The following is a 14376-nucleotide window of genomic DNA, read 5'->3' as shown; positions in this document are numbered from 1 at the left end:
AACATATCAGAAAAACATCAACTCCATCTCCAAAGTAAACACAGCAAGTGAGCTTAATCTGTTGGAAAATAATTATTATTGGATGAATTTGTAATTTTTTTCTTATAGAAAAATGTTCTGAAAAAGCAGTTTCTATTTGAAATATTTTAAGATCTTAAGAATTTGTTTGTTTTCAGTTTGGGAGGGGGTTATCACTGTTGTTGATAATGAAGTTACTATTTTTATTTGTATTTTACTGATAAGTGTACTGAAGTAACAAGCAGTTGTAAAAAAGTCCGTATTACAGCCATATGAAGCCAACTGCCTGTTTTTTCATCTTTGTAGTGTGACTTCAGCCTTCTCTAAAACTAATTATATTATAAAAATTGAAAAAAATTAGAACTCATAAATTAACCTATTTTAACATCTACTAATCTTAAAAACAAAGTTATCAAAATCAATTACATAAAAACTGAATATATATATGAAGCCTTAACTCCACAGTAAGAAATAAGTGTTCTTTGAGAAATCTTTGGAAAACTGTTGGGGCTAGAGAGTTAGCTCAGAGGTTAAGCACTTGTTCTTGAAAAAGAACTGGATTTGGTTCCCAGCACCCACAAGGAGGCTCCCACCCTTTAGGCACCAGGCACATGCAGTACACCAACATACATGCAGGTAAAACACTCATACACATAAAATAACAAAATAATTTTTAAAAAGAGTTTTTAAACAAAGAATTTTTAAAAACATTGTTGATTATTTGAATCAAATATATTTAAATATTAACTCTGCCTAATAGAATAATTATATAAATATCTAACTACGGTACATATATTTGAAGATATTTATATGTTACGTATATTTATAGTGGACCAAATGGCTTGAAGTGCAACAAATGACTACTTTAAACTTACATGATATCTTTGAAAATAGTCTTCAATTTGGAAGAGTGCAGTACAATGATTCTTCTATGAGAGATGCATGAGAGATGAGGGCACACGTGTGAGCACATGCAAGCACTGTGCACACAAGCTTTTGTCAGCTTTTGAGTAAAAATTATGCATAGGTGATAGGTGTTTTCATCAGTTATCAGATTTCATGGAGTATTAGCCTTCCTGGTTTCCCATGCAAAGATCTTGACAATTTGGTTAGGAAATTTTCCAATTTTTTAATACATAAATCTGTCATTTAACTTGAATCCATATTGGTAATATATTGGTGTAATTATTAAGGCCACTCCATGTAGTTAAAAGGAGATATTCTATATACAACCAAGCTAGAATAAAGGGTTTGCCAACTCACTGCATAATCTCTGTACTGAGTTTTAAAATTTTAATAGCAAATCCGTAACATGGATGAATATAAATTATGGTGGGCCTAAGCAGGAGGAAATTGTTTTAAACCATAAAACCATATATTTGTTCATTTGCATGCTTGCAAATGAGAATGTAGCTTCCCTTAACCTCAGCCCTGAAATACACTAGTACTTAGAAGGCTGTATAAGTAAAAATCCATTTGAACTGTTTTGCAAGCATTTTTGTTTCTATGAAAACAGCACCAAACTCATTCACCAGCACATGGGGTTGCTTTCTCATTTGACATTGGCCATGGTATTTAAACACAGCATGATCTTCACTGACCATAAATGAAGAGCACAGGGATTGGTGTGTTCACAAAATCACAACTAGTGACACGAGAGCTACATTTTGTTTTTCGTCTTTTAAATATTATTTGCTGAGACGTGATGAGTGCTTTTCTCAGCATTGCTGCCATCGCAATGGTGGCAGAAATTACTCTTGGAAGCTTTGCCAATGTCTTCATTGTTCTGGTGAACTTTACTGACTACATCAAGAGAAGAAAAATCTCCTTAAATGATAGAATTCTCACTGCTCTGGCCATCTTCAGGATCGGGTTTCTTTGGGTAGTGGTAATGCATTGGTGCTCAACTGTGTTTAATCCAGCTTTATTAACTATACAAGTAAAATTAGTTATTTGTGTTGCCTGGGCTGTAATCAACCATTTTAATACCTGGCTGACAACTATACTCAGCATACTGTATTTGCTGAAGATAGGCAATTTCTCGAACCTTATTTTTCTTGGCCTGAAGGGAAAAATTAAGTGTCATTGTCGTTGTACTTTTGGGGAGTTTGGTGATTTTGTTTCCTAATCTTGTGATGGCAACCAAATGTGGGAAAGTCCAAGTGGATGGTCACAGAGGCAACTTGACTGGGAATCCCAAACTTGATTATGTCATAAACCTTACATTTTTGACGACATTCACTCTGAACAATGTCATTCCCTTCACCACATCTATGATCTGTCTTCTGCTGTTAATCTATTCTCTGTGTAAACACCTTCAGACAATGAAGCTTTACAGAAAAGGATCCCAAGATCCAAGCACTACGGCCCACATTAAAGCTTTACAAGCTGTGATCTCCTTTCTGTTGTTATTTTCAGTGTTCATTCTGTCTCTAATCATATCAGGTTCAAGTTACGTGATGTCTCTGGATGAGCCAGTCCACCTGATTTGCCAGGTTATTGCCGCCCTGTATCCTTCAAGCCATTCCTACGTACTGATATGGGGAAACAAGAAGATCAAACAGGCCTTTGTGTTGGCTATGGTGCAGGTGCGAACAAGGCTCTGCCTGAAAGAACCAAAACCTTGAAGTCCTTCAGCCAATATTAGAGATGTAGTGTGACTAGTAGCAGATTCTGTAGCATTTTATGCTTCCTATTGCTTTTGAAAAATGGACTGTGTGTGGATTATTTCTAAAGAAATTTCAAGAAAGTATTTATATCTATGTCAACAAAATTAGAGATTGTTTGCGTTTGTTGACATGTATAAAATGTACAAGAAAATCTGTCTATAGCATTCCCTTAATATTATTTTCATAAAAACCATGGCATTATTCAAAATATGATTCACATTCTTCAGAATTATGAAGCTAGGTATAATTGATAAAAAAGCTTATTTGTCCTCTACATAATAAGTTTAAATATTATTTAAAACTTACCTTGCACAGCCATGGTGCAGTGGGAAGTGGCTTGTACCTGCCTAGGCTCAGTGTGCTGGGCTCTGCTGACTCCCTATGGGAGACCTCCATTTGGGGGATGTGGGGATGCGGGGTGGCTTGGGAAAGAGGGCTGGGGGATGGGAGAAGAGGGGGGTTGTGGATATTATGTGGGGTGAGTAGAAAATTTCTTAATAAAGAAAAATGAAAAAAAACTTAGTTTGTTTCAAGAATCATTGCTGTTCCCATTTTTCTTTGTACCACATGTATGTATCAAATCTTTTTAGATTTCTGATAAACTGTCTAATGCTGATCAATTCTAAATATGGGTACATATAAGCAAAACTAAATGGACTTGTAGGTTGTTGTTGTTGTGTGTGTGTGGTTGTGATGATAATTATAGCAAAAGAAGGTTCTGAATTTAAGAGGGATTGGTGGGAGGAGTTGGGGGCAGAGGGTGGGTAAAAATGATACAAATACAGTACTCATGCATGAAATTCTCAAAAACAATAAAACTTTAAATTAAAAAAAATGTATCTATGTCCTGGAATAAAAGTTGCAAATTTAAGCACATTTGTATTAGAAGAAAAATCCAACATTATTTTATCAAAGAAAATAAGAAATGTAATTAAATATTGTAAATATATTCATCTGTTACACAATGTTTATGCAGTTTTTCATTGATAATGTCTTAATACTCTAAAGTAATTATAAAAACCATGACTAGAATTCATCAAATATATTATACTCTTCTCTTTCCTTATTGTCTATTCCCCTGCCCTCAATGACTTTTTTTCTATTTAGTAAACTATACTGGATATGAGCGTAGAGGACAGGAACACCGCGGGGAGAAATATATAAGCAGGTAGAGAATGAGCTGATGAAGAGGAAAGGTAAGAGGAATGTGTAACCAAAACTAAGTGTATATAGATTTCGATGATGAATTACCACCTCGTTTAGACGTCTAGCGTATCATTCTAAATCACATATTAAAAACTTGTTTGAGGTAGATTTTAGTTTTTCAAGAATTGTTGGGTGGTGGTGGTGCACGCCTTTAACCCTAGTGTTCCAGAGGCAGAGGTAAGTGGATCTCTGTGAGTTTGAAGCCAGCCTGGTCTACAGAGCAAGTTTCAGAATAGTTAGGGCAACACAGAGAAACCCTGTCTCAAAAAACCAAACAACAACAATAACAACAAAAAGAAAAAAAGCAGGAATTTTGAGACCTAGGCATGTAAGAGAAGAAAAGCAACAGCTCAGTGCCATGCCTTGCAGCTGGGGTAGGTAGGACATAACCAGGAGCCTGCACGAAGGTCCTTGGCCATGCCAATCCAAATGACCTGTGTTGCCACCTGGGACCATGGTGACATCCAAGCCTGGGCTACTGTCTAGGACTGGATCCTCGGGGTCTAGACTGTAACCTGTGGCCATGTGGGTATCCAAGGGCTGTGATGCCACCAGGGCCATGCAGATCTGAGTGGCCTGCATTGTCACCCAGGATCATGGTGTCGTTCAGGCCAGGGCTGCTGCCAAGGGCCGTGTCTGGGCCTGCAGCCCTTACAGCAGTGAGGGTCAGACTTGATGTCCATAGTCCCTGTTACCACTAATGACAGGAATTCCAACCACGCCCCATGGTCGTGCATACCCAGCGGGACACTTAGTCATCTCCACCTAGTCATTTCTGGGTTGTATGTCTTGCATGACCCATGACCCATGGTTACGTGGTCACATAGTTGCATGGACGTGACCTGGTGATCTCTGTGCGTGGGCCTGTGTACCCAGGTGCCATGTTCCCCTCCCTCCCTCCCTCCCTCCCTCCCCCCCCCCTCCCTCCTCCTCCTCCTCCTCCTCCTCCTCCTCCTCCTCCTCCTCCTCCTCCTCCTCCTCCTCCTCCTTCTTCTTCTTCTCTCTCTCTCTCTCTCTCTCTCTCTCTCTCTCTCTCTCTCTCTCTCTCTCTCTCTCTCTCTCTCTCTCTCTGTGTTTCCTCTCCGCCAGGCCTGGCTCTATAAGTCTCTGCCCCCCCCCACTAATAAAGCCCTAAAAGGTACCACTGGGTTCATGATTGTGACCATTCCACACGGTAACCAGTGCCAGCTACCAGCACCGTTTTCCTTTCAATCAAGGGCCGTGTAGATGACTGGAGTTGGATCAGCCACCTGAGACCATGTCAATGTCTGAGGGCCATGCTGCTGCTGGAGCCATACTAATCTAGGTGGCCTCTGCTGCCACATGGGGCCATATAGACATCCGGGCCCAGGCTGCATCCTAGGGTCATGTCTCAGTCTGTGGCCCTGCAGCAGCCAGGGTCTGGGGTGATATCTGTGGCTCCTGTTGCTACAAGGGGTCATAGAAACCATGTGTGTTGAAATCCAAGGGCTTTACTGAACTGGCCTTGCCCTTCTCTAGAAACTGTAGTAAGAGAGCTGGCCCCTGCGCTCTGGAAAGATGGTCCTCACCATGGGCCCCTCACTACCAAAGCTGACCCTGTTGGAGTGGGTGCAGGTGAGCCGGTCCTAAGGGCATGAGAGCAGACCTGACCCCACCTCCTCACATCTGCCATGTGGTAGCACAGGTAAGAAAAAGATGTCAGCTCTCTTGCTCTCGTGCCCTCAGGGCTGTCTCACATGTGGCCCTACAACAGGGTTAGGTTTAATGTGCTGCCCAGGCAGGGTGCAAGGCTCGCTCTCCTGCAGCTGGTGAGCAGCAGGGCTAGTTCTCTCACTGTCCTGACCCCAGAGCCAGCTCTCTCATCAGCCACAGATGGTAATGGGTAAAGGGCTGACACCCCCGCCCCCAATATGCCTCCTACAGCAATTGAGAGAGGGCCCTGCACCTGGCCTGGGCAAAATAGTAGAGCTGCCGTGGTGGTGTGAGTGTGGGTGAGGTGGATCCTAGGACCTGAGAGAAAGAGAACTGCTCCTGCTCCTTGCTGAGGCTGCATTGGGGGAGCTAGCTGAGGCAGTGCTGGAGAGAATGCCCTGGTAGTGATGATGAGGGAAACTAGTGGTCAGGTAAACCCAGCTAGCACCCAGGCCTAGAACCAGGACTGAGTAAGCCCACCCCAACATCCACCTTATCTGAACTGTTGGAGCATGTGAAGGGGATGAACCTACAGATCCATAACTGCAGGACCTCCATGAACACAGGACAACAAAAAGATATCCAAGAGGAGTCCCAATGAGAGCCCATTATTGATAGCATAGCAGAAGTCAGAGGCCTCAAACCAGACCAGTGACTCACAGCAACAAACACAAGTAAAGATGAATGCACTAAAGGGGAAACTGTGTGACTCATTGGGCTACAGTACAGCTTCCAAGATGAGATTCTTTATTTTTGTTTTTGTTTTGTTTTGTTTGTTTTGGTTGTTGGTTTACCTTTTAAATTTTGTTTTGTTTTGGGTGGAGGTTGCAAGGGCAGAGGGCAGATTTGAGGAGACGAATGCATGATGTGAAATCCACAGAGAATCATTAAAAGTTAAAATAATTGAATAAAAAATTCTATTTTCCTGTCTAATAGAGAATAAACAGAATTGTTATTAGAAATATGCACACAATGCATTTAAGCACGTGACTGCCATAAGAAACACAGAAGGGTTTCATATTGAGCACAAATAGTGACAAAGTTTAGAAATATATTGAAACAGTGACTATGGCCTGATCTCAGTGCTGTTGAAGCCTTACAGACACAGCTAGGAGAGTGCTAGTACCATGTATTGTACTTCTTGAAACAAAGGCCAAATCTGAATTTGAGGTGAGATTTTAAAATTTTTTTCTGGGTTTTTCCAAAACTACATGTGACTTTGAAATTTAAAGTTGTTTTCCTTCATTTTCTATCCTTAAGAGTCATTTGAAATTTAGCAGATGAAACTACAAAATACCTACATTAAACACATTCACACTATGACAAGATTATATGTATAGGTGATTATATATATAGTATACTATAAATAAATAATTATTTTTAATCCATGAATCTCTGCAGCTGTGAAAATGAGACCGAGTTGTGTGTGGTACATAGCCAATGTTACATGCTTTCTCAAGGATCTGGCAGCCTCTTGTGTAAAATATGAAAATGAGAGAAAGTGTGTTGATATAATCACTGAAGAAAGTTCTGTTGGAAGAAGGAAATATATAAACCTATACAATACAATACACAATTCTATGTGTCTGCACTAGCATTGACATAGTGGAATTTTAGCATTGCTATCTAAAAGCTCACCAAGATGATAAACAGATGATTATATTTATCACTCATCTCCCTCAGCAGCACTTTTTCTAGTGTTCTCTTATTAAAAATAGACCTTTTTTTCATACAAAATACTCTGATTATGTTTTCCCCTTACCCAACTCCTCCAAGAACCTCAGCACCACCAGGCCCATCTGAATCCACACCATTTCTGTCTGACATTTAAAGAATAATAATAAAATAAGACAAAAACAAATAAACTGGAATAGGGCAAAACAAACAGAAGGAAAAGATACAAAGAAACACATATAGATACAGAGACACATACATTTATACACATAAATCCCATAAAAAACACAAAACCAGAAGCTATAATATATACATATGTTAAAAAAAAAAAAGCCCTGACAAAACATTAGGAGACAAAGAACCAACCCATAAAGTTTCTGTCGAGTTTGTTTTGTATTGGCCATCTGCTGCTGGTCATGGAGCCTGCCCTTAAGAGTGGTTTCTATCACCAGTGAGACTTGATTTCAGTCTTTCTGTTGACCCTATAATAATGTCACATTATAGTCGGACAGCAATGCAGAATCTCACAAACTAACAAATCTATTTCACTTATGCATTCAGTATTAAATAACAAACAAACAAACAAACAAACAAACAAACAAAGAATCCTCCTTATGATGGTCATGAAACACAGTTCGAATGAGCACCTGATATCAGAAGCTTCTGCTCTGTGTGATAAACGACAAAGCCTTTTTGGGTCCCCACATGGTACCAGCAAATCCAATGGAATATTTGAAAATCATAGAGAATGTGAACTTGTGTATTCTCCTGGACAAATTTTATTGTTATTATTAAATAACTACACATTTTGAAGAACACCACATGGTTACATCTTGAAATTTCAGGATCTAATACCAAGGGGTCTTTTATGTCCCTAGGTGCCTGAGATCTTTTTCTCCAAATCAGCTCAATGCTAAGAAACCAGTGGGAAGCTGACTCTCCATATTAATGGTTAACCTCAGAAAATACATTCATAGTTCTCCCATCGTCTCTGTAGTTTGTTTTGCTTCTCTCATAGGGAACCTCTTGTCCTTACCATCCTCCTACTCTGCCCTTTGCAGGGCCATCATGAATCAATGCTGCCAGCACTCTGTGCAAACCTTGTGTGTCCTGTGAGCAGCACTGGAGGAAACTTGCTTAGCTTACAGGGTGCTAATCTCTTGATTAACATCCTTTCTCTTTGGGCCCTGTGTCTAGGATTTTTTTTCTTTTGTTCTTCTGAAACAAACAAATGAAAACAATGTCAGATTTCCCTAGGGCTCAGTTTTTCAAAAAATATCTGTTGGGCTGATTTTATGGCCCTAACCTCAGGTCTGAGAAAGAAACTAAACATTTCTGTGATGATATTCTTTGCTTTTGTTTTCCGTAGGTGTACTAGAGTTTTGTTGTATTAGTTGCCCAGAGCTTATTCTGACAGACTAAAATGTGTAAAATGTGTATTTAAGACAAAAGGAAGATCTTATAAGAGATGGAGGAGGAGAAACCATGATCAGATATAAAAAAAAAATCAAAATCATGCAAATTGGCTTTTTGCATATCATCATATGAAAATTAAGTATTTTCTCCAGCATCAGCCTACTGTGAGCCTGCAAACTAGATGATTGCCTTCAGTTACAGTCCATCTCCTGTATATCTTACATATCAGCCAAAATTACAAGGAGCTGGGAAACAGAAGGAAGCAATGGCTGGACTCACAAATGAGGGTCTCATAATTCTATCCTGCTCTCCTTATGATAGGAATGATAAACAAGCCTATTGCCATTATCCTGTACCTAGTTTGACTGTATTATTTTGCTGAATTCATTGTTGTGACTATGGCACCAAACAATCAGCAGTTTACAACATCAACCATGATAGCTATTGCTAGAAACTGCTTTACATCAAGGAACACTGACTAAAAAAACACCCTTGAGACAGTTTCTTTATAAGTATGACTAAACTGAAAATGACCTCAACTGATGTTAGCGAAAGTGAAAACCTGAACTATTGGGGAAAGGAAAAAAATGGAATGGGTTTTATAAGTTTAGGTATAGACCTTTGTATGTAAAGTAAAATAAATACTATGTAAAGTACAAAGTGAAATGATAAAGACATACTATATTCAGTACCTGGCTTTGTAGAGATATTACCCTATTCATATTTATGATGACGATTCTACAAGATGGACTAATTGACCAGAACTTTATGATTGTGGAGAGTAATAATGCTATGGACCCAAAACCAAATTATCTTTGGCAATCTTTAATGTCCTTAGTAGCAATCTATTGTGTACTTGTGTGCGTGATCTCACATATCCCTTCAGTAATGAGTGAAAACATTTGGAGTATACTAACAGACCACTCACTCCTACTAACACCAAAAACTAAGAGTATCTTAAAATCATACCCAAAAACTTTAGCTGAGTTTCACCTGCTTTTCTGTAACCTACCTGCCAGCTGTCCATACCACTGTAGTTTAGGTGAAAAATGCCTTGATTTCTTATTTTCTTTTACCTGTAACTAGAAAAGTTTCATGAAACCATTTCCATGTTCAATTGTTTTCTGGGGTAACCTGAATCTGTGTTCTTGGGCTATGGTCACTAATGTTTGCCTGAGAATAAAACATTCATATTTCCTAGGGTGAAACATGTGCTTTGTGTTGACATCTCCAAGAGACAATTCAATTAGAAAACGCCAGCCTTACACATGAGGAAGTTCAGACAGTATCTGTGTATCTACCTAGGGATTTTTTTTTATGACAACCCCTTTGTTTCTTAGGAAGTTTTTTGCTTTTGTTTTCCATAGGTGTACTAGAGTTTTGTTGTATTAGTTGCCCAGAGCTTATTCTGACAGACTAAAACGTGTAAAATGTGTATTTAAGACAAAAGGAAGATCTTATAAGAGATGGAGGAGGAGAAACCATGATCAGATATAAAAAAAATCAAAATCATGCAAATTGGCTTTTTGCATATCATCATATGAAAATTAAGTGTTTTCTCCAGCATCAGCCTACTGTGAGGCTGCAGACTGCCTTGTACAGAGCATTCTGTGTCTGTTCCAAGCAACTTACTGTGTAAGAAAATGTCAGAATCTCATGGAGAATACTGTGAGTCAGTCTCAGAAGATCTTTATGTTTCCTCGCTTAGCATTGTGCAAATCAATTATCAACGGGACAGTATTTTTTTAATATTCCATAATTAAATAAAACTGTCATTTGAAATTAATGCATTAAGAAACTTTAAGATTGGTATTTGACATCTTGCATTATTTGTGGACAATGGGTCCTCTCGTGCAGAGTCTCTTTGGGGCCATTTTCATGCCAGAATTCATATCTGGAATCTTAGGAAATGGAATAATAGCAGTGGTGAATATCATGGACTTGGTCAAGAAAAGAAAGATCTCTTCAGTGGATCAGATTCTCACAGCTTTGGCCATCTCCAGATTCACTGCATTCTGGTTTGTAACTATAATTATACTTGTATGTATTGTTTATTCAGATTTGATTAGTGAGAAAATGACAAAGACAATTACTGTTTCATGGACAGTGTTCAATCATTTCAACATCTGGCTTGCTACATGCCTCAGTATCTTTTATTTTCTCAAAATAGGCAATTTTTCCAACTCTGTCTTTCTTTACCTAAAGTGGAGAGTTAACAAAGTGATTCCAGTAACACTGCTGACATCTCTGGTCCTCTTATTTGTAAACATCATAGTTACAAACATACAAGTTGATACCTAGTTTGATGGATTTAAAAATAACATGTCTTATTATTCTAGCTTGAATAATTCTGTTAAACTTACCAAAATTACTTTGTTTAACAATTACATATTCATATTCATACCCTTAACTGTGTCCTTAATGGCATTTCTCCTGCTTATCACTTCCCTGTGGAGACATCTGAAGACCATGCAGCTCAATGCAGGAGAATCCAGACAGAATCTAAGCACCACAGCCCACATCAGAGCCCTGCAAACTCTGACTGCATTTCTCTTACTGCATGTCATTGTCCTTCTGTCATCTTTTGTTCTAATTTCAAGATTTAAAATCCTGGAGAAAAACATACTGCTTTTTTATCACCACATTATTGGAAATGAACATCCTTCAATCCACTTTTGTGTTTTGATTCTAGCAGATAATAAACTGAGACAATAAGGTACTATGGTGGCTGAGGGGAAAGCCCCAAAACACTCAGCACCTTGGTTCCTAAAACAGTTAGGGAACATGTTGCAGTTCTCAAGGAAGGTCAGGCCATGTGAGATATCTGCACGCTAGTCATTTATGAATTTCTATTCATTTCTTTTGAACATAACTTTTTTGTATCCTGAAGATGTGTTTGGAATAAACACTAATTCAAAATATGGGTGCACATGAGAAAGAAATACTATGAAGAGTCTTTTATAGCTTTATTGAAATAAACTTAAATTTTAATACTAAATGTGTCCTAAACATTTCAAATTTGACTTAAAGAATAAAATATGAGCATTAGAAGTCAGACACTCTAAATGCATGAGTTCAAATGAAGATCCCAAGAAGTATTTTTAAATTCCTCAATATCACAAGGTAACATCATCCTAATTATCTTATTATATTCTTTATTTCAAATTAAAGAAATAATTGAATATATCATTCTGAGGTGTGGTTGATATATTGTGCACCCCAATAAACTTAACTGGGATTCAGAGAAGAGAACAGTCACTATATTAAACACAAAGTTTAGGCAGTTGTAGCACACGCATTTAATCCTAGCATTCTAGAGGCAGACCTGGAGCTCTGTGAGTTCAAGGCCACACTAGAAACAGAGCCAGGCATGGTGGCACACACCTTTAATTCCAGGACTTGAGATCCCATGTCTTGCTTGGGAAAGACACATGCCTTTAATCCCAGGAAGTGATGGCAGGAAACAGAAAGGTATATAAGACATGAGGACCAGGAACTAGATGCATTTAAACTTCTGGGCTTTTTAGTATCAGTACAGCTGAGATTCATTCTGATGAGGACTCAGAGGCTTCCAGTCTGGGGAAAGAAGATCAGCTGAGAAGTTGGCAAGGGGAGGTTGGATATGGCTTGTTCTGTTTCTCTGATCATTCAGTGTTCACTCCAAATACCTGGCTTCCATTTTTTTTTTTTTATCAATAAGACCATCTAGCAATTCGTGTTACATCTGATGACCAATGTGGGGCACAAATTTGTAAAAACGCTACTTGCCTGTGGCCTTGCATTCCCCAACTCAGACCCAAGCTGTACATGGCTGCTTGTGGTGGCACATACTGGTAGGATTTGCTGAAGGAGGCAGAGGCAGGAGGATCTTGAGTTTGAAGCCAGACTAGGAGACTTGCTAAGGAGAAGCTGAGGCCAGGATTGGGCCAGTCTACAAATGGTGGTGGCAGGACCATGGAGGTGGTGGTTGCTGGTCCATGTTGCCAGCTGCTTCTCATCATGTTGGTGGTGGTAGCCACCCTGCTACCAAGGACAAAGGGTTTACCACTGCTTGTTCAGAGAACAATTGCCAGGACCATTGTGTTACAAGAAAGTATCAGCAAAGGTCAGTTTGGAAAAGTTTGGCAAGACAAGTGGCGGGGAGAAGTTGCTATGAAGATATTCTCTTCTAGGGAAGAATGTTCATGGTTCTGAGAGGCAGAGACTTATCAGACTGTGATGTTATGCCATGAAAATATCCTAGGATTTATAGCAGCAGATAACAAAGACAATGGCACATAGACTCATCTGTGGCTGGTGTTGGATTACCATGAGCATGGATCATTTTTTGATTACTTGGACAGATACACTGTTACAGTGGAAGGGATGATCAAACTGGCCCTGTCTAAGGCAAGCTGTCTTGCCTGTCTTCACATGGAGATTGTTGGTACACAAAGAAAGCCAGCTATTGCTCACAGAGATTTGAAATCAAAGAATACCCTAGTGAAGAAGAGTGGAATCTGTCGTATTGCGAACTTGGTTCTGGCTGTGACACATGGTTCTATCACAGATACAATTGATATTGCTTCAAACCACAGAGGAGGCACAGAAAGAAAGAAAGAAAGAAAGAAAGAAAGAAAGAAAGAAAGAAAGAAAGAAAGAAAGAAAGAAAAAAAGAAAAAAGAAAAAATTTCTGCATTGAACCATGACCACTCCTAACATCAACCTTGAAATCTCCAAAAGGATGGTGGGATCGCACAACAACGATTCCACATGGACTATGATAAAGCCATTAAGCTGATTAACACCACTCAAAGGTCGACTATGGACTACAAACAACTCAGGACAATTTTGAGATGGCTAGCTGAGATGATCCAGCTTCACAGACTGCTGAAGCAAGGACTTGAGATAAGCTCTGCATTTTCCCATTATGCAGAGACTGGACAAATGATACAGCTACCTCTCTCATGACTTGACAATTAACCAAAATTTATCTTTTCAGGATCCCCTAAAGATGCCTTTGCCCTCAAATAGCAGAAAGTAATTTTAAGAACACGACGTCCACATTCCCAAGAGGTAGGGTGGGTGTTTTTTGGTAGTTTAATGAGTTATGGATATTGTCATTGTTTACAATAATTAGTTACAAGTTGTTAATTGTTAATGGTCAGGGGGAAAAAGCTAAATAAAGGAGATTAGATAAAGGGTTCTTGTTTAAAAAAGAAAAAAGAATATAGAAAAGGGTAGATTATTGAATCTTATCTGAAAAGAAAAAAGGGAAGATATAGAAATGATAAGATAAAGGTAGACTTTTGAATCTACTCAGAGAAGAAAAAAGAGAGAATATGGATACGATACGGTAACGGGTAGATTATTGAATCTACTATTAAAAAGGAACTACTTTTTAAATATAGAATAAGTAATAAAATTTTTTGTCTGAATTTGTCAAATGTTAAGGGACTGGACCTTTTTAATGTATATAATGGAGGGTTTTATTTGTCTGAATCTGTCAAATGTTATGGGACTAGACATTGTTAATGTAATTCTTGACTATATATTTTATATACTTGTTCTTATATTAGTTATAACTTTTTTATTTTAAACAAAATGTAGGGGAAATGTGGTTGATATATTGTACACCCCAATAAACTTATCTGGGGGTTCAGAGAACAGATGAGACACTATATTAAACATAGAGGTTAGGCGGTGGTAGCACATGCCTTTAATCCTAACATTCTGGAGG

At 38.7% G+C, this 14376-nt stretch overlaps 1 protein-coding gene and 2 pseudogenes across 1 annotated transcript; all 3 read left to right on the top strand.

The window, feature by feature from the left end:
• The first annotated feature begins 1660 nt into the window (after nt 1-1660).
• Nucleotides 1661-2645, top strand: LOC131906166 (taste receptor type 2 member 136-like). The gene is given in 2 exon segments (XM_059256958.1): nt 1661-2097; nt 2099-2645. Coding segments are annotated over 2 exon segments (921 nt in total). The 5' UTR covers nt 1661-1723.
• A 7851-nt stretch (nt 2646-10496) lies between these two features.
• Nucleotides 10497-11372, top strand: LOC131906545 (taste receptor type 2 member 140-like; annotated as a pseudogene).
• Nucleotides 11373-12611: 1239 nt separating this feature from the next.
• Nucleotides 12612-13244, top strand: LOC131906164 (TGF-beta receptor type-1-like; annotated as a pseudogene).
• Nucleotides 13245-14376: the final 1132 nt, after the last annotated feature.

The sequence above is a fragment of the Peromyscus eremicus genome, chromosome 3 (genome assembly GCF_949786415.1).
Source record: "Peromyscus eremicus chromosome 3, PerEre_H2_v1, whole genome shotgun sequence".
NCBI classification, from domain to species: domain Eukaryota; kingdom Metazoa; phylum Chordata; class Mammalia; order Rodentia; family Cricetidae; genus Peromyscus; species Peromyscus eremicus.
This window is presented reverse-complemented; position numbering and strand designations above follow the sequence as displayed.